Source organism: Mustela lutreola, chromosome 6 (genome assembly GCF_030435805.1).
Source record: "Mustela lutreola isolate mMusLut2 chromosome 6, mMusLut2.pri, whole genome shotgun sequence".
In the NCBI taxonomy this organism is placed as follows: Eukaryota; Metazoa; Chordata; class Mammalia; order Carnivora; family Mustelidae; genus Mustela; species Mustela lutreola.
In genome coordinates this window covers 115,748,782-115,774,926 of record NC_081295.1, presented here as the reverse complement: position 1 = coordinate 115,774,926, position 26,145 = coordinate 115,748,782, and the positions used below count along the sequence as shown (strand labels likewise).

At 41.7% G+C, this 26,145-nt stretch overlaps 1 protein-coding gene and 1 pseudogene across 1 annotated transcript; one reads left to right on the top strand and one right to left on the bottom strand.

The window, feature by feature from the left end:
- The first annotated feature begins 759 nt into the window (after positions 1–759).
- CGAS (cyclic GMP-AMP synthase) lies at positions 760–25,273 on the top strand. Its single transcript, XM_059178461.1, has 5 exons — positions 760–1,558; positions 9,106–9,325; positions 15,769–16,011; positions 21,756–21,858; positions 23,746–25,273. The coding sequence occupies exons 1-5, from the start codon at positions 896–898 to the stop codon at positions 24,095–24,097; spliced, it is 1,581 nt and encodes a 526-aa protein (XP_059034444.1). The 5' UTR covers positions 760–895; the 3' UTR covers positions 24,098–25,273.
- LOC131835007 (small nucleolar RNA U13) lies at positions 9,831–9,920 on the bottom strand (annotated as a pseudogene).
- Positions 25,274–26,145: the final 872 nt, after the last annotated feature.

The following is a 26,145-nucleotide window of genomic DNA, read 5'->3' as shown; positions in this document are numbered from 1 at the left end:
TCCCCTGCTTGTGAGTTCTATCTTTCTCTGACAAATAAGTGTAATTTTAAAAAAAAATCTTAAAAAAAAATAGAACTTGGACACAATTTAAGACTGTATTGCTTTTACAAAGTCAAATAAAATGAAATATTTATTCCAATTGCAGTCAGTCCTGATTTCATTTCCATTTTGTAAAAGTTGGACATTTTCTATTTCATTAATTTAAAAAGTACCCTTACTTAAACTCACACTGAAAAGGTTTCTCTATCAGGGTGCCTGTGTGGCTCAGCCAGTTAAACATTTGCCTTAGGTTCAGGTAATGGTCTCAGGGTCCTGGGGTTGAGCCCTGCATGGCGGAGGCTTGGGGGTGGGGGTGGGGGTGAGGCAAGTTGGGGTGTCCCTGCTCAGCAGGGAGTCTGCTTCTCCCTCTCCCTCTGCCCCCAGCCCGCTCCTTCTCTCTCTCTCTCAAATAAATGAATAAAATCTTAAAAAAAGAAAAAGTTTCTCTGTCGACTTCAATGTGGGAGAAGCTCTCCAGTTTCCCCAAATTCTTTTAGGCCTAATGCCAGCAAATCTGTTAAGCTTTCAAAGCACCTTGAGGGTGTTTTCTGAGGTCCTCTGGTTGCGTTCAGAGGTTGAACTGAACTGGTTGCTTCCCGACCTGGCAACTCGAGAGCAACGGAGGGTGAGAAACTTAGCATCTCTCCCGGCACCGCGGGCGGCCCGCCCCTTGGTGGCCCGGCCCGGCTCCCCGTGACCTCCCAGGGTTCAGTTTGGGCGCTTGCTCTCAGGCCGCGGTCCCTGTGTTCCCGCCAGTTATTTAAGTTTCATTTCCTGCTGCGACTGCCGGCTCCTCCTTCCGTGGCCTTTCCCTAGGCCAAGTCTCTCTTCTTTCGGGGAACAGAGAGCGCCAGCCATGGACCCCCGGCGCGGAAAGGCCACGAGGACAGCTTCGAAGGCCGGAGCCGCCGCGCCCAAGGCTCAAGGAGTGAAGGGTCCCCCGACGGAGCCCAGCGAACCTCCGGCCACCCTTGGGGCAGCCGGGCCCAAAGCACAGAAGTGCGGCGGGGTCGGGGCACCTGGATCCGGGCGGAAGAAGCGTGCCCCGGGCTCTCCCGAGAGACCACCGGTGCGCGCGCGGAATGCCTGTGCCAAGAAGGCGCCTCTGGGTGCTGAGGACGTGGTGGAGGGGCTGGCGGTTCCGGCGGGGAAGCTGGCACCTCCTGCGTCCCCGGGGCCGTCCCTTCCCAGGACTGGATCTCGCCGCGAGAGGGGCGCGCGCGCCCCTCTGGAGCAGAGAACCCTGCTAGAGCCCACGGAGGTCTCCCGCCTCGCCCTTGGCCTCGGCCTCGGCCCGCTGGTTCCCGCCTCGAGACTCAGGCAGAAGGGGGCGGCGCCGGGCGCCTGGAAGCCCCGAACGGTGCTGGAAAAGTTGAAGCTGAGGCGCCAGGAAATCTCAGAGGCGGCGGAGATTGTGAACCGGGTTGTGGACCACCTGCAGCGGAGATTGCAGAGCTGCGAGTCCGAGTTCCAGGGTGTCTCGCGGCTGTGCACCGGAAGCTACTACGAGCGCGTGAAGGTGAGCTGCCCAGCGCCTCTCCTCCCGCCGACTCCCTCGCCCCCGTCCCCAGCCTGCGCGATAGTCCCAACACCCGCGGGTCGCGCGGCCGCTCACTTCCCTTCGAAAGTAACTCAGACTCTTGTTCTTTTGTGGCCTGTGATTCAGTTCCAAAGAGAAGAACAGCTGTTCGTTTACCCATCTGTACATCCAGCGAACGTACAGCTAGCCAACACTGGTGCCAACTACTGTCAAGACATTACTGTTGGGAAATTCCAATGTATAGATTCATTCATGCAAGCAGATTGTATGGATTTTCTGTAACAGGACCCTACTTGGTGTGCCCTAGATTCCGGCTTGGATAATTAGGAGTGAGAAAAATTACACAAAATTGGTATATCTAGGAGCATTTTTCCTACGGGAAAAATTATATGAAGAATATCTTCAGTCAGTCCCCCAGCCGCTGCCGACTTCCCCTCTCCCCAGTTTTTTTTTTTTTTAAAGATTTTATTTATTTATATGACAGATCACAAGTAGGCTGAGAGGCAGGCAGAGAGAGAGAGAGGAGGAAGCAGGCTCCCAGCGGAGCAGAGAGCCTGATGTGGGGCTCGATCCTGGGACCCTGGGATCATGACCGGAGCTGAAGGCAGAGATTTAACCCACTGAGCCATCCCGGTGCCCCTCCCCAGTTTTTTTTTATGCCAATGTCATGGGAACCTCACAGTGAGTGATTTAAATTTTTTTTTTTTTTTTAAAGAAAAAGATCTCCTACAGACCCTAAAAAGTGTAACTCCTAAATACACATACAGCGTGATTGTTTCAGGGTATGTATTCCACGGCTCCCTTTGTTTGTGTGTGGCTGAGTTATTAAAGTCTTCATGACAGTAGGCGTTGAAGATTTAGGAGCAGGTTTCTGACTAGAGAATCTTTCCTGACCAGTGATGGTTGTTTTTTTGTTTGTTGTTGTGTGTTTGTTTTGTTAAGATTTTGTGTGTGTGAGCGAGAGAGAGAGAGAGAGAGAGAGAGAAAACGAGCGCGCACAACCAGGGGTGAGGGAGTGGGAGGAGGGAGAAGCAGAATTCCCGCGAACAGGGAGCTCGCTGGATCCCGGGCTCTGAGATCACGATCTGAGGTGAAGACAGAGGTTTCACCATCTGAGCCCCCCGGGCGCCCCTAGTGGCAATTTCTTGGTTGAGTTCTCACCTAGTCCGTTTTTTCAGGGCCGGGCTGTGCACCTGCAGGAGATCTGTTAAAATCTTGGGTATAGCATGAAGGAAATAGAGGCTGATAGCATTTAGGTGACCGTAATTTATTTTATTGTTACCTATTGGCTTTATTCAATTAACTTCTCTCCTTCAGAAGTAAATGATTGTCAAACTCTAGATTTAGGTTTTTAGAATTATAAACTCCTGATAGCAGGCCAAATATTATGCATCTTTGTGTGTCTAAGCCTTAACACATAGCAAGTTTTCAAACGAATGAATGAACGTGCTCAAGAAGAAAGGATGGGTGGTTTCTCTCAAGACCACTGTCTTCTCAGGGTAGCAGATTCAAACTTCATTCCCACTATAAGCGTTTAACCTGGTAGATTTCAGTGGAAATTAAACCTTTCATATATTTTTCTTTTGGCTTGCCACCTGGATTGTAAACTCCATTGTCACAAAATGTTTTACATAAATTGTAGCCTAAACAGCTGCCCATTTCATTGGTGTGGACCTAGTGATATTTGTTTACTGCCAGAAAGACACTGTATGTATCAGTCTTTTTTTTTTTTTTAAGATTTTATTTATTTATTTGACAGAGAAAAATCACAAGTAGATGGAGAGGCAGGCAGAGAGAGAGAGAGAGAGGGAAGCAGGCTTCCTGCTGAGCAGAGAGCCCGATGCGGGCTCGATCCCAGGACCCCGAGATCATGACCTGAGCCGAAGGCAGCGGCTTAACCCACTGAGCCACCCAGGCGTCCCTGTATGTATCAGTCTTTGAATCTTAAAACTCTTTTAGCACTGAAGACTATATAATTCCATCTGAAGTGTTTTGATAGCCAAATGAGCAAAATTTTCACTAGATTGTTTGGCTTAAGTGTAATTCTTATTACATAAATATCATTCAGTTCAGTCATATGGAAGGAACAATAAGATGTTTAAAGAAGTTTCCAGTCAGAAGCAGTCTCCTTTTTCTTTTTTCTTTAACGTAAGCTCCACATCCAAAGTGGGTCTTGAACTCAGGACCCTGAGATAAAGAGTGGGACATACTCTACCGACTGAGCCAGACCAGCTGCCCAAGAATCTGTCTCCTTTTTATTTTTATTTCTTTAAAAATTCTATTTCTAAAAGTAATCTTCACACCCAAAGTGCGGCTTGAATTACAACCTGAGATGAAGAGTCATGTGCTCTTCTGACAGAGCCAGCCGGGTGCCTCTCCTTTTTAAAATCATACACTGGTGGAAGAAATTGAATGAAATTTGTTTTCCTAAAACATGTATTGATTTTTAAAACTGATACATTTTCTTTCTTTCTTTCTTTTAAGCTTTTACTTATTTATTTAACAGACAGAGATCACAAGTGGGCAGAGAGGCAGGCAGAGAGAGAGGGGGATGCAGGTTCTCTGAAGCAGGCTCCCTGTTGAGCAGAAAGCCCCATGCAGAGCTCCATCCCAGGACCCTGGGATCATGACCTGAGCTGAAGGCAGAGGCTTTAACCCACTGAACCACTCAGGTACCCCAAAACTGATACATTTTCATCGTAGAGTTGATTCATTGCCTGGATCCAATAGTTAATCCTCTGGCAGGCTCCCACAGCTACCCGCCCACTACCGCTTTTCTCAGCCTTTCCCATAGTCACCCCTTTTCCATGTTGATGTCCCTGGAAAGTTAGGAAAACCTTATAGAAGAGCAATATTATTCCTGTTTATTTTATTCACTGTTATCTTTTTGGTGTATTTTCTTCTGTTATGCATCCACTTGGATTTCAAAGCTAGATTCCAAACTCTTTGTAACTGATAAAAAATAGACACACCTCAGTAATTTATTTACTTGGTTCCATATTGACACATTTTTATTCATGTATTTTATTGTAATATTGTCAAGTTTTAGGTGGAAATTTGGAAATTTTGGAATTACCCAGAGGTAATTGCCACTCCATAATGTTCTCTTTGTCTCTTTGCAATTTACCAATCATAAGTTTGGACTGAGTGTAAGGCTATATAGAAATCAAGTAATTGTAGTGGTTCTAGCCAGTAGTACATTAACCAGTAAAGAGAAGAACTCCAGCCACATACAACAATGTGAATGAATCTTGTCATAATGTTGAACAAAAAAGGAGACGGTAAAGGAATACGTAGAGTCCATGTAAACAAAGCAGGAAAAAGAAGCAAAATATGTAAGATCAGAAAAAGAATAGTAAAACGTATTTATGCAGATGACTTGATTGAATTTTTGTACAAACTATTAGAAATACAGTTGGCCTTTGAACAACACAGGGACTAGGGGCATCAACTCTTCCCCATCCATGCAGTCAAAAATCTGCATATAACTTAAAAAATTTTTTTTCTTAATTTTTTAAATTTCTAAAAAAATTATTTGTCAGAGAGAGAGAGAGCACACACAAGCAGGGAAATCAGTAGGTAGAGGGAGGGGGAGAAGCAGGTTCCATGCTGAGCAGGGAGCCCCACGTGAGACTCAATCCCAGGACCCTGAGATCATGACCCTAGCTGAAGGCAGACGCTTAACCGACTGAGCCACCCAGGTGCAGCTGCATATAACTTTTGACTCCCCAAAACCTTAACTACTAAGAGCCTAGTTTTGACTTTTTGATGAACAGTAAGAGTAACACATACTTTGTTCATTATATGTATTCTATATTGTATTTTACAATAAAGTAAGAGAAGAGAAAATGTTACTAAGAAAATCATAAGGAAGACACAATACATTTATAATACTGTACTGTTTAAAAACAACAACAACAACAACAACAACCATGTATAAGTGGACCTGCCCAATTCAAACCTGTGTTGTTCAACTGTTATCAGTGAATTTAGCAGGATTGCTGGATACAAAGTCAGTAAACAAAAATCAAAGTACCTCAATATATTAACAACAAAAAGAGTGTAAATGAAATGTAAAAATGCCATTTATGATAGCATCAAGATCATCAAATATATTTTTTTAAAGATTTTATTTATTTATTTGACAGACAGAGATCACAAGTAGGCAGAGAGGCCGGCAGAGAGAGAGAGCGCGAGAGGGAAGCAGGCCCCCTGCTGAGCAGAGAGCCCGATGCGGGACTCGATCCCAGGACCCTGAGACCATGCATGACCTGAGCCGAAGGCAGTGGCTTAACCCACTGAGCCACCCAGGCGCCCAAGATCATCAAATATTTAGGAATAAATATTGCTAAAGATGATAAAAATTTTAAAATATTGCTGAGTAAATTTGAAAACAGACTAAATAAATGGAAATCTATATCATGTTCTGTTTTCCTCAAATTGATCTATATAGATTCAGTGCAATTTAGTCAAAGCCCTATCAATTCTTTTGATTAAATTGACAAGCTTATTATAAGACTTATATGAAAATGCAAAGGTGGGGTGTGCCTGGGTGGCTCAGACAGTTAAGCATCTGATTCCTGACTCAGCTCAGGTCTTGATCTCAGGGTTCTGAGTTTAAGTCCCATGTTGGGCTCCACGCTGGACAGGGAAACTACTTTAAAAAAACGAAATGAAATGAAATGCAAAGGACCTAGAATAACCCAGGCAATTCTTTTTTCTTTTCTTTTCTTTTTTTTTTTTTAAGATTTTATTTATGTTTTTGAGAGAGAGAAAGAGAGAGAGAACACGGGGGTGAGGAGGGGTGGAGGGAAAGGGAGAAGCAGGCTGTCCTAGAGCAGGGAGCCCCACATGGGACTTGATCCCAGGACCTCGAGATCATGACCTGAGCCAAAGGCAGACGTCCAACCAACCAAGCCACCCAGGTACCCCAAACCAGGCACATCTAAAGGAGAAAATGTTAGAGGATTTACCCTATCAAAGAGCAAGACTTACTATAAAAATACCCTAATTAAGCAGATATTATTGGTGCAATGATAGACAAATAGGCTAATTGAGTCCAGGGACAGACCTGCATATATAATTCAATTCAGTACAAAATATATGCAATAGTGTAGTTCAATGGGAGAAAGGATGGTTTTTTCAATAGTTGATACCGGGTCAATTGGAAATCCATGACAGCCACCAACCCCACACATCATATACAAAAGTTAATTCAAGATATAAAATAAACCTAAAGATAAAGGAGGAAACAACAAAGCTTCTAGAAGAAAGCATAGAAGAATATCATCATAATAATGGGATGTACAAATATTTCTTAAATAGGACACTAAAATCACTAACCATAAAAATAGATAAAATGGACTTCATTAGAATTGAACTTCTCACCATTGAGAGAATGAAAATGCAAGCCACAAACTCAAAGAAGTTACTCTCAATATGTATATTTGACAAAGGACTAGTACAAATCAATAAGAAAGACAAACCAATTTAAAATTGGGCAAAAGCACTTGAATAGATGCTTTAGTATATAATCCAAATAACAGTAAACGTGTTCAACATCATTAATCAGCCGGAAAATGTAAATTAAAATCGTGATGAGATTCTGTTACACATCTATCCACTAGAATGGCTAAAATTTTAAAAGGCTTGACAGTTCCATCTTAGAAGATGTGGAGCAACTGAAACTGCTTTGCCTTGATGAAGAGAAGATAGGTTGGTATAACCTCTTTGGAAAATTGACACTTTGGTCTAAGGCTAAAGATACGCTTATCCTATGGTCCAGCAGTTCTACTCCTAGATATGTACACAGTGGAAATGAGTGCTCCTGTCCAACAAAAGGCATATATAAGAGTGCTCAGAACACTGAGCACTAACTTTGTAATAGTTCAAAACTGGAAATAATCCAAATACTCAAAGACAGAAGAAGTAAATGTATTCTGATATATTCCACTAAGCCAGTAGTATACTGTGTAAGATGAAAAAGAACAAACTGCCAACACACGTAACAATATGGGTGAATCTCACAAATGTAATGTTAAAAAGAGTCAGTTGTAATAGAGTACATTTTATATGATTCTGTTTATATGGTGCTTCCAAGCGGGTGGCTGAATTTATGGTGTTAGAACAGTAGGGACTCTAGGTGGAGGTTTCTGAGAGGGAATGGGAATGAGAACCTTCTGTGCTCTGGGGGTGAGAATAGGGCAGCGCCCACAGAGCTCCCAGTTCCTATTGAGATTCAGCCATTTTTCTGCAACAGATCCTCCTTGGATTGTTGCAAACTCCTGGTTAATATACAGATCTGAAAAAGTTGAACTGACTAATCTGGCCCGTGTTCTTGTTGCTTTTATGGAAGAGTGGATTTTCGCAGGCTCTTACTTCATTCTCACTGACGTCACTCGCAAGTGTTTGACTCTCATAGTCAGCTCAGGCTGCCATTACAAAAACACTATAAACCAGGTGGCTTAAACAACATAAGATTATTTTCTGAGAGTTGTGGAGGCTGGAAGTCAAAGATCATAGTGCAAGCATGGTTAGGTTTGGGTGAGGACTCTCTTCATTGCTTATAGACAGCCACCTGCTCCCTGTATCCTCACTTTACTCCTCGGTGCATGTGGGCAGAGAGAAAGGGAATCTCTCTTCCTCTCCTCTTCCTCTTCTACCACCTCCTTCTCCTCCCACCAGTGTTATCAGATTAGCATGATCATGATCTCATTTAACCATCTAAAAACCCTGTCTCGAAGTACAGTCACTTTTGGGGTTAGGACTTCAATATATGAGTTTGGGGAGGACACGATTGAATATACAACACAGTACATCTCAATCTGGACTAGCCCCATTTCATATGGTCAGTAGACATGGCTCCTAGGTACCCTGTTGAGCAGTACAATCCAATAGCTGTGCTTGAAGCATGCTCCTGACTCATGAGAGATTTGTGGTATTTTTACTACAGGAAAAATAATCATTTGACATAATTGCTGATTCATAGATTATTATTGTGAGGATGAAAATGATTCTTTGAAGCTCCTAAAATGCTGTGGTTCAAAGACATTAATGTAGTGCGTGACTTGGCACTCACAGTTACTTGGGTGACCAGCAACTCTAACAAGATGGCCCTTGCTCAACTAGCCAGCACAGGGCTACACACGTTTTTTTAGACCATTGTGACAGGAGTGTGGCTGCAGCATGTCACATGTGACATAAACAATAGCACCTTATAGGTTTTTCACTTTAAGTTTTTAATTCAGAAAAAGTTGGTACGGATTTTAAAAGCTTGCATGATATAATTTAAAATTGTTCTAAATTATAAAAATAATGCATACTCTTTGTTAAAAAAAAGTATGGAAACTAAAAACCAAAACAATAATACTCTCCTAGTTTCACTCATCCCCCTTCCAGAGGGTTCGAATCTTAGGAATCTTGCTTTTCAAAGTAGTGTGTTAAGTGGACATTTCAAGAAAAAAATCGCAGTTGCTTGGAAAATATTCACAAAACAACATTTCAGTGCTACTTTTACTATTTCTTAGATTTCTGCTCCTAATGAATTTGATATAATGTTCAAACTGGAGGTCCCCAGAATTCAGCTAGAAGAATATTGCAACAGTGGTGCTTATTACTTCGTGAAGTTCAAAAGAAATCCTAAAGGAAATCCTCTGATTCAGTTTGTAGAAGATGAAATATTATCAGCTTCTAAGATGCTGTTCAAGTTTAGGAAGATCATTAAGGAAGAAATTAAAAACATTCAAGGTAAGATTTTTGACTTTTGATTCTTGAAGTTCTTTTTTTTTTTAAGATTTTATTTATTTGAAAGAGACAGAGTGGGAGAAAGAGCATGAAAAGGGGGGAAGATCAGAGGGAGAAGCAGACTCTCTCTCTTTTTTTTTTTTTTAAAGATTTTATTTATTTATTTGACAGACAGAGATCATAAGTAGGCAGAGAGGCAGGCAGAGAGAGAAGGAAGGAAAGCAGGCTCCCTACTGAGCAGAGAGCCGGATGCGGGGCTCCATCCCAGGAGCCTAGGACCATGACCTGAGCCGAAGGCAGAGGCTTTAACCCACTGAGCCACCCAGGTGCCCCAGAACCAGCCTCTCCACTGAGCAGGGAATCCGATGTGGGACTCGATCCTGAGTCTCCAGGTTTATGACGTGAGCCGAAGGCAGCCACCCAACCAACTGAGCCACCCAGGTGCCCTGATTCTTGAAGTTTTAATCATACCTACTAATTGCCAATGTACACTCCTCTACTTTTTTTTTTTCCCCACATCATAACAGGGTTTGAGGGAGGCATATATCACACAGCAGCATGAGTACCGAATCATCATACTTACGAACTACAAAAGCATCCTCTCCTGATCTTTCTTGACCTCTCTGCAGCAGACTATTGATCAGTACCTCCTGGAAACAACTCTTTGCTCTTGATTTTAGTTTACTACATTTTCTTGGCATTTTTTCTAAATGTTGATTAGTTCTAGTTTGTTCTCCACTGACTATTCACTGGACAGCTGCCTTATGCCTCTGGATATATGTGGTTGCATAAAATCCCCGGGTTCACCTCTTGAAGCTTGTAAACATAAATTGTACCGAGTGCTCTGAAGGGAATGAACTAGGGGAAATAGTGGCAATTGGGGTGGAGTAAGACCCCAAGGCAGAAAATAGCAAGCTCAAGGAACGATAAGAGGCCTGTGTGGACAAGGGGAAGAGTGACACGAAATGAAGTTGAAGAGGTGGTCAGGGGCTAGATTGTGCGAGGACTTGTAGATCCTGGAAATGAATTCAGATGATTTCATGTTCATTCAGGTTTTAATGAAGGCATAATAATTGGCTTTGTATTTTTTTCAAGATTTTATTTATTTATTTGACAGACAGAGATCACAAGTAGGCACAGAGGCAGGCAGAGAGTGGGGGGGGGGGAGCAGGCTGCACGATGAGCAGAGAGCCTGATGTGGGGCTGGATCCCAGGACCCTGGGATCATGACCTGAGCCAAAGGCAGAGCTTTAACCCACTGAGCCACCCAGGCACCCTTGGCTTTGTATTTTTAAAAGTTTACTCTGGCTTCTCTGGTGAAGATATTCTAAAAAGACAAGTAAGGAAAAGGAAAGAAAAAGGGAAAATATTGAAGTAATTCAGGTGAAAGATAGTGGTGGCTTACATGGAGGATGGGATGGAGAGAAGCAGACACATCCAAGCTTGTAGTAGTGCTTACTTCTGGAGTAAGTGTAGGGGTTGAGAGAAAGGATTAAGTTAAAGAAGGCCTCCAGATTTCTGACTGAGCACCTGTGTGGATTGATTGTACCATTTTCTAAGATGGGAAGGACTGAAGAGGAACGTTTCTTGAGGTATGAACTAAAGGAGTTTGGCTTTGGATATATTAAGTTGGAGATTCCTGTGATACACTGAAGTGAGAATGTCATGTATGTAATTGGATATGGGTTTGAAGTGCAGAGGATATGTTTGGGCTGTATGTGAACATATAAATGGCATTGGCCATAGATGAGACCATGTAGGCAGAGAGCATTGATTCGTTTATTCATGAATCAGTATCCACCGATCCTCTAATGTGCCAGATGGTCTAGGTGTTTGGGATACAGTAATGAACAAAGAGATGAAGACCCTCACCCTTCTGTACCTCATGGTTAGGTAAGGGCAGACATACAATTAATAATGAATGGAAACCATAATTATCTTATATACTAGAAAATAGTAAGTTTTATGATGAAAAAGTATAGCAAAGTGAGAGGGACCAGGAGTGCTGAGGGTAGACTAGGGGAGGGGGAGTTGCAGTGTTAAGTAGAGTGGTAAGAGGAGGAGGATCCCATTAGAGGTTGGGAAGAAGAGAAGGAGCCCAAGGAGACTATGTGACTTTGCAGAATGAGGGGTCAGGGTGTAGAATGCTACTGACTTCCAGAAACCATAGGATTTGCTCTGTAGTTTTGTGGGGTTTATTGGTGCCTTTGACTTAACAGTTCCAGTGGGGTCCTGTATGGACAGCATGTGTAAGCATATCCTTACAAAGTCTCCGCTGTAAAGGGCACAGAAATGTGGGTAAGTGTGGGGAAGAGGCAGGGTGGGGTCAAGAGAGAGGGATATTTGAGAATGAGAAATACTGGAACCCTTTGTATATAGATAGAAATGATCCGGTAGGGAGGGAGCCGCCCCTGATGAGAAGAGAGGGAACAATTGAAGAAACAAGGTGCTTAGGATGGGAGGGGTAGCCTTTGTGCAAGGGTGACCTTTGAAAGGTAGATGGACACTTCTTAGTAGGAATAGGAGGGTAGAAGGATATCATGGGTAAGAAGTGGGTTTTGCAGATTTAGTAATAAGAAAATGAGGGCCTTCTCTAGAGTGTTCTCCTTGGTTCTCTAGCTTCTCTCTCACTGTGGTCCCTTCCAGAAGTCTTGTCTAAGAGTAGTCTTTAACTACTGCTTGTACACTTCCCAATCGCAAAGCCAGTATCTCTCATCTAGAGGTTTTCCTGAATTTCTGACCACCACAGCCACCTGTCATATGGCCATCTTTACTTGGGGGTTTTCCACACACCTATAGCTCAGTGTGTCTAAAACCAAGTGCAACTCAGCCCCATATTTCTTCCTTTTGATTGTTCCATATTGAAGAATCAAATCAATGTCAACCATTTTCCAGGCCAAAATCCTGGGATTCCATTCTAGACTTCTACCTTCTTTCTTACCTTACTGATTCAGTCCATCTACCAGTTTTGTTTATTTAAACCCCTTTATTTTTATTTATTTTTTAAAAAGATTTTATTTATTTGCTTGACAGAGAGACACACAGCAAGAGAGGAAACAAGCAGAGAAAGAGGGAGAAACAGGCCTCCTGCCGAGCAGAGAGCCAGATGTGGGGCTCAATCCCAGGACCCTGAGATCGGGACCTGAGCCTAAGGCAGACACTTAATGACTGAGCCACTCAGATGCCCTGATTTAAACCTTCTTAATTGCTCTCATTTCTGCTACTTGTGGTTTTTTTTTTTTTTTAAGATTTTATTTATTTATTTGTTAGAGAGAGAGCGAGCACGCACAAGCAGGTAGAGTGGCAGGCAGAGGCAGAGAGAGAAGTAGGCTCCCTGCCAAGCAAGGACCCCTATTCAGAACTCGATCGCAGAACCCTGGGATCATTACCTGAGCCGAAGGAAGCGGCTTTACCCCACTGAGCCACCCAGGCTTCCCCACTTCTTTTTTAAAAACAAAAACAAAAACAAAAACTGGGGGCGCTTGGGTGGCTCAGTGGGTTAAAGCCTCTGCCTTTGGCTCACGTCATGATCCCAGGGTCCTGGGATCAAGCCCCACACCTGGCTTTCTGCTCTGCAGGGAGCCTGCTTCCTCCCCCCTCTCTCCCTGCCTGCCTCTCTGCCTACTTGTGATTTCTCTCTCTCTGTCAAAATCTTAAAAAACAATAAACAAAAACTGTACTGTTGATCCTTGAACAACATGATAGTTAGGGCCACCAAACTCCCTGCATAGTCAAAAATCTGTGTATAACTAAACAGAACTTAACCACCAACAGCCTCCTGTTGACTGGAAGCCCTCTTAATAACATAAACAGCTGATTAACATGTATTTTGTATGTTATATGTAGTATATATTATATTCTTATAATAAAGTAAGTTAGAGAAAAAAATGTTAAGAAAATGATATATCCAATAAAGGTTAGTATCCAAAATATACAAAGTACTTATTAAACTCAACACCAAAAAAGACAAATAATCCAATTAAGACATGAACAGACATTTCTCCAAAGAAGACATGCAGATGGCCAAGAGATACATGAAAAGGTGTTTATCATGACAACATCAGAGAAATGCAAATCAAAACTGCAATAGGATATTACCTCACACCTGTCAGAATGGCCAAAATCAAAAACACAAGAAACAAGTGTTGGCAAGTATGTGTAGATAAAGGAACTTTAGTGCTTTATTGATGGGAATGCAAACTGGGGCAGCCACTCTGGAAAACAGTATGGAGGTTCATCTAAAAGTTAAAAATATAATACCCTATAATCCAGCAATCACAGTACTGGGTATTTACACAAAGAATACAAGAACACTAATTCAAAGGGATACATGCACTCGTATATTTATAGAAGTATTATTTACGATAGCCAAGATATGGAAGTTGCCCAAGTGTTTATTGATTGATGAATGGATAAAGATGTGGTATATGTATATCTACAATGAAATATTATTTACAATGAAATATTATTTAGCCATGAAAAAAGAATGACATCTTGCCATTTGCAATCATATGGATTGAGCTGGAGAGTATAATGCTAAGTGAAATATGTCGGTCAGAGAAAGACAGATATCATCTGATCATACTCATACGTGGGACTTAAGGAACAAAACAAGAAGCAAAGGAACACAAAGAAACAGACTCTTAGCTACAGAGAACAAACTGATGGTTACCAGAAGAGACGGGGGAGGGGATGGATTAAATAGGTGATGGGATGGGACGCCTGGGTGGCTCAGTGCGTTAAAGCCTCTGCCTTCGGCTCAGGTCATGATCCCAGGGTCCTGGGATTGAGCCCCGCATCGGGCTCTCTGCTCAACAGGGAGACTGCTTCCCCTCCTCTCTCTCTGCCTACTTGTGATCTCTGCCAAATAAATAAATAAATAAATAAATAAATAAATAGGTGATGGGATTAAGGACTGGACTTGTCATGATGAGCACTGGGTGATGTATGGAAGTGTTGAGTCACTATGTTGTATACCCGAAACTAATATCACATTGTATGTTAACTAACTGGAATTTAAAAACTCAAAAAGAGAAAATCATAGGGAAGAGAAAATACATTTACAAGATTGTACTGTATTTACCAGAAAAACACTCATTTAAGCCAACCAATGTATTTCTTTTTTTTTTTTTTTTTTTTTTTTTTTTTTTAAAGATTTATTTATTTATTTGACAGAGAGAGATCACAAGTAGGCAGAGAGGCAGGAAGAGAGGCAGGCAGAGAGAGAGGAGGAAGCAGGCTCCCTGCCGAGCAGAGAGCCCGATGTGGGACTCGATCCCAGGACCCTGAGATCATGACCTGAGCTGAAGGCAGCAGCTTAACCCACTGAGCCAGCCAGGCGCCCATCAACCAATGTATTTCAAACCCATGCTGTTCAGGGGTCAGCTGTATTTAAAGTGAGAGGACCTAAAAATCTACTCTCTGAGCTCGTTTCCAGTATTTAGTGTAGTAGTATCCATGACAGTCATCATGCTTACTCATCCTGCATAACTGTAACTAATATCTCCCCATTTTCCCCACCTCCCCATCCCCAGTAACTACCATCCTACCCTCTGCTTCTATGTATTCTGCTTTTTTAGATTCCACATAAAAGTGAGGTCATGCAGTATCTGCCTTTCTGCATCTAGCTTGTTTCACTTAGTGTAATGGCCTCCAGATCACCCTGTCATCACCAATGGCAGGATCTTCTTCATTAAGGCCAAATGCTGGTCCATTGTGTGTACGTACCACAATTCCTGTATCTGTTCTTCCATACATTGGCACTTAGGTTGTTCCATGTCTTAGCTGTTGTGAATGACGCTGCAGTGAACATGCATTGCTCCCTTGTCTTCGTGCCCCCGCCTCTGTGGTGTCACAGACACACACGCTGTGTGTTGGATAGTTGCTGTGGTCTTTGCGATGGCCCGTCTCCTCCCTGCCACTCATCTGCTTTTTTCTCCAGGCTTCCCTCCATACTGCCCCCCTGTACATGTAAGTGAAAATTTTATCATAGTACTCCAAAAGCCCAACATCTTCAGGGGCTTCTCATCATTTACACCAGACAGAATTTTGACAATGCTTCTCTATGGTATGTATCGATAAATATTGCTTAAATGGGGAAAAACACTTTTTTTTTTTTAAAGATTTTATTTATTTATTTGACAGACAGAGATCACAAGTAGGCTGAGAGACAGGCAGAGAGAGAGAAAGGGAAGCAGGCTCCCTGCTGAGCAAAGAGCCCGATGTGGGGTTTGATCCCACGACCCTGGGATCATGACCTGAGCCGAAGGCAGAAGCTTTAACCCACTGAGCCACCCAGTTGCCCCAGGGAAAAACACTTTGCTTTGTGGGGTCAGTTTCTACTTTAGAACTCATTTTCACCTTACACTCAGCACTTTACGGATATATTATTTTTGTAGAAAATCGTATTGATAATTGCTGTCTTCCCCTTTTATACTTTTAAACAGGTATCGATGTCATTCTGGAGAAGAAGAAGAGGGGGAGCCCTGCTGTAACACTTCTTATTAGAAAACCCAAGGAAATATCTGTGGATATAATCCTGGCTTTGGAGTCAAAAAGCAGCTGGCCTGCTAGCACCCAGGAAGGAATGCCCATCAGTCAGTGGCTTGGAACAAAAGTTAAAACCAATTTAAGGCGACAGCCGTTTTACCTGGTACCCAAGCCTGCGAAGGAAGGAAATGGTTTTCAAGGTAACTTGAATGCGAAGGCTAACTTACAGACAAAAAGAGGGGTCCGTCCTTTTTTCTTTCTTTTTCTTTTTCTTTTTTTTTTTTAAGTAAGCTCTATGGGATACCTGGGAGGCTCAATCAGTTGAGTGTCTGCCTTCAGCTCTGGTCATGATCCCAGGGTCCTGGGATCAAGCCCACATAGATCTCCCCACTCAGTGGGAAGTCTGATTGTCCCTTTGCTTCTCCCTTTCCCCCCGATCATATTCTCTTTCTCAAATACATAAGTAAAATCTTTAAAAAAATAAATAAAGTAAGCTCTATGCCCCATCTGGGGCTTGAACTCACTATCCCAAGATCCAGAGTCACATGCTCTAACCGTGGAGCTAGCCAGGCACCCAAGGGTTATTAATGTTATATCCTAGGACAGTAATTAGTGCTGTCAACATATCAAGAGCCATCAGGCTAAACAGACTGTAAAATGGGAGTTTGGTGAGGAATGTAATTGAAAAAGGCAGAGTTGGCTGAGGGTCACATTGAGCTGCGAGATGCTGCTGTAGTGTGTTTAGAGTCAGCACCATGGCAGAAGACATCAAGACCAAAATTAAGAACTTCCAGACTGCCCCTTTTGACAGCCGCTTCCCTAACCAGAACCAGACCAGGAACTGCTGGCAGAACTACCTGGGTGTCGACCTGGGACGACCGCCAGGCAGAAGGCACATTTCCTGGGAAGATCGGAACCGGCTCCGCCCACCTCTCCTCTGTCCTCCGTCCTTCTCTCAGGCTGGTGAAGGCGGACCTGGATGCATGGTGATCCCCACCCTGGGATTCTGAATCATGGCCTAACTAATAATAATTACTCGTTGGAAAAGTGTAAAAAAAAAAAAAGAAAGAAAAAGAAAAAGGCCGAGTTGTAGCAGTAATATCAAATACTCAGATTTAAAATGTCTTCTAACTCACATTGGAGTGTTATTTTTGCTTGTTTATTTTCAGTAGAGAAGGGCAGTACTAGCCTTGGAGTCAGACTGCCCTGGGTCTGAATCCTGAGGCTTCTTCTCCTACTAGATGTGTGATCTGGGGCTAGTTAACCAAGTCTCTCTAAATCTGTTCGCTCATCTCTATACTGGTTTAATCAAAGCTACTTGAAAGTTTCTGGGGGTGGGGGCACACCTGGGTGGCTCAGTCGGTTAAGTGGCTGACTCTTGGCTTCAGCTCACATCATGATCTCGGGATCCTGGGATTGGGCTACTGTGTCAAGTTCAGTGGGGAGTCCGCTTGAGATTCTCTCTCTCCCTCTGTCCCCCGCCCCATCACTGCACTCAAGTTTTTTCTCTCTCTCAAATGAATAAATTTTTAAAAAATATTTTATTTTATTTATTTTTTTGGCAGAGAGAGAGAGAGAGAGAAAGAGACAGAGATCACAAGTAGGCAGAGAGGCAGGCAGAGAGAGAGGGGGAAGCAGGCTCCCTGCTGAGCAGAGAGCCTGATGTGGGGCCCGATCCCAGGACCTTGAGATCATGACCTGAGCTGAAGGCAGAGGCTTAACCCACAGAGCCACCCAGGCACCCCTCAAATGAATAAATTAGAAAAAAATAGCTTCTGGGAAGGTAAAAATGAGACAGTGTATGTAAAATCCCTAGTTTAATCCAAGGCAGTTAAAATTAATGTTCTCATCAGAGCCTAGATTCTCATTCTCAGCCTTCTTGCCATTCCCATTCCTTCTTGCCCTTCTGCTGCGCTCCATGCAGCTACCTGACCCTTGCAGCCTCGGGTGCAGTTGGACCTGTGTACTGCTGTGTACTGTGTACTCCGCCTGGCGGGTAAGGACAGGTTTTTCAGGTGGTGCTCTTGGGTAACATTCAAGTTCTGAGTTAGTCTGCAGATAAAACAGCTAAAATCATTTTAGGTGATTATTTTATTTTTCTCATAAATTAAGGACTTTTGGTACCACTACAGCTGGATTCCAGGGATACTGGACGAGACCACAAAATGTAGGAATCAAGTTACAAATTAGTATTGCTGAACAAATCCTGGAATTAATTAATCATGCTTAGTTTGATGGCTTATGTTTTGTAGACACATCATAAATTTTTACATTGTACATATGTAGGAGTCATTTTCTACAAGAAAAGTGGTTAAGAGGGAATTACAGATATCATTATTCATAATTTTGGAAAAGGAACACAGCTTTCTGCAAAGAGGGGTTGCCACCCCTGAATAATTTCTAGAATGGCTATCCCAAGAAACTCTCTCTGTATGAGATGCAGAAATCTTGACAGGACCCATACCACTCTCTTGCTGGCCTACTACCGACTGCCCTGGGCAAGACTGGGAGACAAATCAGATTAGGGATGAGAGAGCCCTCAGAGGCACTGTGGTCTTTCAAAGGCCCGTGTGACTGGGTAGTTCTTCCTGTCCTTGGGTTAAGATCAAAGTGGAGGCTGGTGATGGGTGCTCAGGTGACCTTGCTCTCTTGTTACTCTCGTTACCCTTGGCTGTTCTCCTCCTATCATTCTAGGTTATCTGTATTCAGGTATTTCCCCTCCCCTCAAATCTCTGTATCCAAATGACTGAACAGAGGGGGCATATTCGCAGTGAAAATACTGACACTACATTGCAGGCATGCATTAACACCTATTTTAGTTTTTCTCTTTCCAAACATTTTACTATAAATTTTCTGGCCTCACAAGCTATATTTTTAAAAATAGGATTAATTTGGTTTTTAGTGAAAAATTAAAAAAAATCTTTCTACCTATCTTATTTAGAAGTAATACCAGCATCCATTATCAAAAGTATAATTTAAAAAGTTGAAGATTTATTTGTAGTTCTTTTGTTCTGAAGATAAAAAGACAGTCAAACTATCAAGCTTAAATCTGCTTGAAAAAATTTCTCCTGAGCTGAAAGCTGTTGTTGTAACTGAATGAGCCACCCAGGTGTCCCTAGATGTTGGATTTTCAATTTTGATTTATTTTTATATCATAAATTTATCAGGCATTCACATGGTTCCAACATCCAAGCTGTTTGCTCTTCATTCTTCCCTCCTTCCCTAATTGGAAATTCTCTTGTTTTTGGTTTACCTTTCATATAAGTAAACACATATTTGCATATATTCATATGCTACTCGCCCTTTAAGATAAAAAGTACACCTTCTTTTTATCATTTATATCACTTAGTAAGCTACCTTGAATACCGAGCCCTGGCTCTGTGTGGAGGTAGTACCCATTCCTTTTCTCAGTCTGTCTTCACAACCAGTCAAGTAGATCTATATATAATTTTACTAGACATTGCCAGAATCACCTCCACAGGGATCACACAATTTGCAATCCCACAGCAATGTACCAAGAGTACCGATTTCACCCTCAGCCTTAGCGACAACACTCATTAAAGTTTGGAATTTTTGCCGATAATCCAAAACGTGAGAAATGATAATGTAGTTTTTAAAAATAAACAAAAAAAAAAGATTTTATTTATTTATTTGACAGAGAGAGAGAGAAAGACGGTGAGAGAGGGAACATAAGCAGGGGAGTGAGAGAGGGAGAAGCAGGCTTCCTGCCCAGCAGGGAGCCGGATGTGGGGCTTGATGGCAGGACCCTGGGATCATGACCAGAGCCAAAGGCAGATGCTTAACTGCCTGAGCCACCCAGGCACTCCTAAATTGTTTTAGCTTTTGCCTTTGGGAACTCTTTCAATTGAATCTACCTTTTGTCAGGTCAAGTTTCCATCCAGATTTAAAATACTAAGAGATGTTTTTTATTTAAATTATGAATGAATGTTGTTTTATTAGCTGCATTTCCTACTTCAGGTGAAGTGATCATTTTTTTTTAAAGATTTTATTTATTTATTTATTTTTTTTTTTTTTTTTTAAAGATTTTTTATTTATTTATTTGACAGCGAGAGATCACAAGTAGGCAGAGAGGCAGGCAGAGAGAGAGGAAGGGAAGGAAGCAGGCTCCCTGCTGAGCAGAGAGCCCGACGCGGGACTCGATCCCAGGACCCTGAGATCACGACCCGAGCCGAAGGCAGCGGCTTAACCCACTGAGCCACCCAGGCGCCCCTAAAGATTTTATTTATTTATTTGACAGAGAGAGAGAGAGAGAGAACACAGCAAGGGGAATGGGAGAGGGAGACGCAGATTCCCCTGAGCAAGGAGCCCGATGTGGGCCTCGATCCCAGGACCCTGGGATCATGACCTGAGCTGAAGGAAGATGCTTAACAACTGAACCATCCAGGCACCCCGATCATATGTTTTTCCTCTGTTCTGTTAATGAAACAGAGTAAATTGATTGATTTGGAAGTTATAAACCAATCATATATTTCTGGTATAAAAACAACAAATAATAGAATAGTCAGAATGTAAAAAAGTTAGCCATGTAAAACCTGGGGAGAAGGGTTGGAAATCATTCTATTCTTATATGAAGTCTCCCGAGGAATAGTAAAAAGGCAACATTCCTTTGTTCATTTTAGTGAATACAAAAACTTGCAAATATGGTATAAAAAATGAACAAAAAATGTGAATCCATTGATTTAAATTATTATTGAAACAGAATATTAAAAAAACTGAACTTAACGATGTATAAAAGTACTATATCTTGTTATGGCTAATTATATTAAGCTCCGTGCTGCTCCCCACCATTTTTTCCTATCTCAGCTCATTGTCTGCTTCAAATCACTTGTTTTATTTTATTTTTTAAAATATTAATTTATTTATTTTAGAGAGGGGGGGAGCGGCAGAAGGAGAGTCTCAAGCAGACTCCCTCACTGAGTGCAGAGCCCATATGAGCCTCAATCCCACAACCCAGGAGATCATGACCTGAGCCAAAATCATGAGCCAGACACATTAAGGACCGAGCCACTGTTCTGCACACAATATTCTCAACTGCTGTGTTTTGGTTCCAAAAAGGAAAGAAAACTTTATTATTATTTTTATTATAAAAAGCTAATAGAAACCTATTACAGAAAACAACAAAAACAGGAGAGGAAAGGCATCTACACAGAGATGAAGCTTATAGTAGGCAATAAGTGAAAATAAGGCAAAGTTACATCAAATCGAGTACTTGGAACATCCAGCCTTATCAGCCAGGGAACCCAGTGGAAACAGCCAGGCTGGGGTCCCCATAGAGAGGCCTGGGTGGAGGGTCCTCCCCTCGGGTGAGACTTCCAACTGACCATCCCCATAAGGGCCATTATTATAGGGCAAATCACAGGGTTTGAAATGAAACATGTGTTCGCCTACATGCAGTTTGGAGCACGGTGCATTTCTACGTTATCATGTTTCTATGTTTTCAAGGAACCTGGGCTGTGTATCTGCCTCCCTTCCTGGATTCCATTCTGGGGGGCCAGCTGAGCCTGGAGCAGGAGGAGATGTGAGATATGATTTGTAGCTCCTGGCATCCAGAACAGAAGGGTCAGTTCTGACCTGGAGGCCAGATAATACAGTTTAAACAATCAGACTCCCAAGGTTATTCACACAGCATGAGTCTAACAAACAACATTCTTTAGCCTGCCTGTGTATATGTATGTCCAGGTGGTCAGTTATGCGGGACAAATCACAAAAATATCTAACCATACAGAACAGCTACCCAGGCGCCCTCAAATCACTTGTTTTAATATGTAATTACATTATTTTTCTATTCGCTTCTTTTGGTCTGTCTCCTCCTAGAAATCTTCCAGAGTGATATTTTAATGAAGGAAATCACTTTAGCATTGTGTTATATTTATATATGAATGTTTTGGTAAAGTGCTTTTCTATTTTTCTTTTGGAAATTAAGAAGAAACATGGCGGCTCTCCTTCTCTCACATTGAGAAGGACCTCTTGAAAAGTCATGGACATTCTAAAACATGCTGTGAAACTGATGGAATAAAATGTTGCAGGTAACTTCCTTGTTTTGTTATAGATTATCTATGGAAAATTTCATTTTTTTTTAAGATTTTATTTAGGGGCACCTGGGTGGCTCAGTCGTTAAGCATCTGCCTTCAGCTGATGGAGCCCCACATCAGGCTCCCTGCTCAGAGGGAAGCCTCCTTCTCCCTCTTCCACTCCACCTGCTTGTGTTCCCTCCTCTCGCTGTGTCTCTTTCTGTCAAATACATAAATAAAATCTTTAAAAAATAAAACAGTAAAGATTTTATTTATTTATTTGAGAGGGAGAGCACGAGAAGGGGGAGGAGCAGAAGGAGAGGGAGAAGCAGATTTCTCACTGAGCTGGGTACCTGACCCAGGGCTTGATCTCAGGACCTGAGCTGAAGGCAGACACTTAACCGACTAAGCCACCCAGGCACCCCTGAACATCTAATTCTTTACTGATTTCATAGCTCTAACCTAAAGATGATCGTTCCTGAGTTGAGTCCTAGGGGCAGTGTGTGGCTGGATTGATCCTGGAGTATTATCTAGGAGATGAGCATGAAACCAGGGAAGCCAAATCCAAGGGCCCAAGGAAATAGTGTTGTTAGAAGGCAAGGCCAGAGAGCATATTCCTGAAGCTAGATCAGATAGTTGTATAAAGTCTGACCAAGTGAGAGGATATGATCACTCACCACAGATAGCCACAACAATTGGATGTGTCCTAGTATTCTGGTGGCTTCAAGGTAATGAGTATTAATGTCAGAGTTGGAAGAGGCCAAAAGATCATTCTTATTGGATATTGATACTGATGCCTTCTTCTGGATGGTTTGTGTTGAAAGCCAGGGACTGACTAGCTAAACGTGAAACAACACTAAGAGTGGGTAATTGTTTTCCTTGTTAGTACACACACCATAAAGAACTGAGATTGAAAAGAAATCATTTGAGTTTCTAAAGTTGTCCAGTAGAAGGTTCACAGAAGTTAAAAGGTCAGAACAAGAATGCCCAATGGGCGGGCATGGGAGGTTCTTTTTTTTTAAGATTTTATTTATCTATTTGAGAGGGGGAGAATGAGAGAGAGTGAGCATTAGAGGGGGAAGGTCAGAGGGAGAAGCACACTCGTTGCTGAGCAGGGAGCCCGATGTGTGACTCAGTCCTGAGATTCTGAGATCATGATCTGAGCTGAAGGCATTCGCTCAAGCAACTAAGCCACCCGGTGCCCTGATGTTCTTTTTTTTTTTAAAGATTGTATTTATTTATTTGACAGAGAGCACAAGCAGGAGTAGTGGCAGGCAAAAGGAGAAGGAGAAGCAGGCTTTCTGCTGAGCAGGAAAGCCTGTGGGGCTTGATGCCAGAACCCTGGGATCATGACCTAAGCCCAAAGCAGACGCTTAACCGACTGAGCCAACCAGATTCTTTAAGGCTTTGTCTGTGGGCTTTAAAACAGGCATTAAGAAAACTGTATTTCTGATAAGACTAAATAGTTTTGTAATATTGCATCTTATCAACTATGAAATAACTGGATGAATAATTAAATATTTGCAGCCTAGTAAGACAAAATTATTTTGTAAAAGTTAAAACAAGATTTTTCTAGGTACTAAATAACTGAATGAATAATATAAATATCTGCCAGTTTCATACATAAATTCATCCTGATAGAATATTTAAGCTAAAAATAAGGAAGAGGGAAGAATAAAATGTTTTTGAAACTTCACAGCATATATTTCAAAACATAACCAAGGTTTAGAATGACCCTATAATTATATTTATGCCTTTATTGTTTTTTGTATTTTTATACATAATATCTGTATTGTTTATTATATCTTCATATGTTTTTCCTGTAAGATGCCTAAAGCTTTTTGTGGAATGAAGCAGGTTGTAAATAAATAAAAATAAGTGCTTTTCTTTTTTATTCAATAGGAAAGATTGCTTAAAACTAATGAAGTATCTCTTAGAACAATTGAAAGTGAAGTTTAGACACCGAAAGGAACTGGAAAAATTCTGCTCCTACCATGTGAAAACTGCCTTCTTTCATGTCTGTACCCGGGACCCACAAGACAGTCAGTGGGACACCAGAGACCTAGAGCTCTGCTTTGATAAGTGTGTGACATACTTTCTTGAGTGCCTCAAGACGGAACAACTGAAGCATTATTTTATTCCTGGATTCAATCTTTTCTCTCGGGACCAAATTGACAAAATAAATAAAGAATTTCTATCACAGCAAATTGAATATGAAAGAAAAAATGGATTTCCAGTTTTTTATGAATTTTGAAATTATATTTTCAAAAAGAATCAAGAATTAGAGTGACTTTATAATAATTGGAATGTTTGAAATTTGTCACATCAGTGATCTACTAAAAGGAATGTAAATAATGATTTAGCTCTCAACTGTCTAAAGAAACCTGAATCAGTATAAAAGGATTGATCGTCTTACGAAAGAGATTAGTCAAAGAATAAGAAGCAAAAGGAGTCTTTAAGATCTAAAAGCTTCACCAGTTTGGAATGAAAAGAAGAACATGGGGTGCCTGGATGGCTCAGTCGGTGGAATATGTGACTCTTGATCTCAGGGCTCTAAGTTTGAGCCCATGTTGGGTATAGAGATTACTTACAAATAAAATTAGAAATACATATCACCTGAGTTAAATTCATCAAACACTCACTGAACATTACTTCTTACCTAGCACAAATGCGTGAGGAAGTTTGCAAGAGACAATATGAGAAATGATCATTGCCTCCACAAAACTGATAGGCTTTGTTCAATGTTCAAATATATTTGGAGCAGTGTCCTGTCCTATGCCAGAAAAGGCAAGAAGGAAGTGAAAAGATAAGTTCTATATTGTCTCTACGTGTCTCAGGAAATCCATAAAGTCATAGCAAAATATAGACCAACTCACATGGCCAAATATGAAACATATAATTTATTTTCCTTTATTATTTTTATGTTTAGTAACACTTTAAAAAGAGATTTTATTTATTTATTTCACACACACACAGAGGGAATACAAGTAGGGGTAGCATCAGGTAGATGGGGAGGGAGAAGAAGGCTCCTCTCTGAGTGGGGAACATGTTGTGGGTGTGGATCTCAGGACCCTGGGGGCAGACGCTTAACCAACTGAGCCACCCAGGCACCCCTTTTGCAACACTTTTATATGTATTTCTGGAAAGGTAATAAATGCATATGGTATAACACTGAAAGGAACGGATGGAATCACCCTTTCTCCTCGGCTCAGGCAGCATTCAATGTAGACACTGTTCATTAACCTTTTCCTACTTGAGTATTTTGTACATTTTCCTATGGACTGTTGTATTGTTTTCTCATGGTTTTGTAGAAGTTCTTCATATACTTTGGATATTTATGCTTTGTTGCTTGTCTACATAATGAATAACTTGTGTGGTGTGTTTTTACCATTTTTGGTGTCTTTTAGTAAACAAGTTTTAAAAATTTTAATGTAGTTGAATTTATCAGTCTTCTCCTCTACAGTTTGTGCACTTTATACATGTCTAACAACCTACTTGAACATACTAAGAGAAAAGTTAGATATTTGGAGGAGAGTTTGGGGGACAGTGGATGCTAAATAGTAGAAAAGTAGACAAAAAAAAAAAGACCAAAAAAATTCCAAATTTCTTTTAATTCCAGGGGAAAAACAAATTTGTGCAAGAAAAGTTCTGATTTGAGAATATTGCTCAGCTGTATTTATATATGAAGTTGAAGTAATATAACCATTGACTTGGTCTTATCAAAATTATGATGAGTTATTTGGGGAGGATAAGGGAACAGACTGAGGACTTGTATGGTGACAGTGGGATTGAGGGGTTGAACTCTATAGTTTCCTATTGTTGCCTAGCAAGTTACCACAAACCTAGTGACTTCAAACAGCACACATTTATTTTCTGTGTGTGTGTGTCAAGACCCTGGGCATGGCTCTGTGCAGGGTCTCACAAGGCTACCATCAAAGTGTCCGCTGGGGCTGCAGTTTCATCCGAGGCTTGATCGAGAAAGTTGCTTTGTTGGTGGTGTTTAGGTCCACACGTTTGAAAGGCTGAGGACTTCAGTTTCTTTCTTTCTTTCTTTCTTTCTTTTTTTAAGATTTTATTTATTTATTTGACAGACAGAGATCACAAGTAGGCAGAGAGGCACACAGAGAGAGAGAGAGAGGAGGAGGAAGCAGTCTCCCTGCTGAGCAGAGAGCCTGATGTTGGGCTCGATCCCTCATGACCTGAGCCGAAGGCAGAGGCTTTAACCCACTGAGCCACCCAGGCTCCCCAGGACTTCAGTTTCTTATGGACAGCAGCCAGAGGTCACCCTTAGCTGCTAGGAGC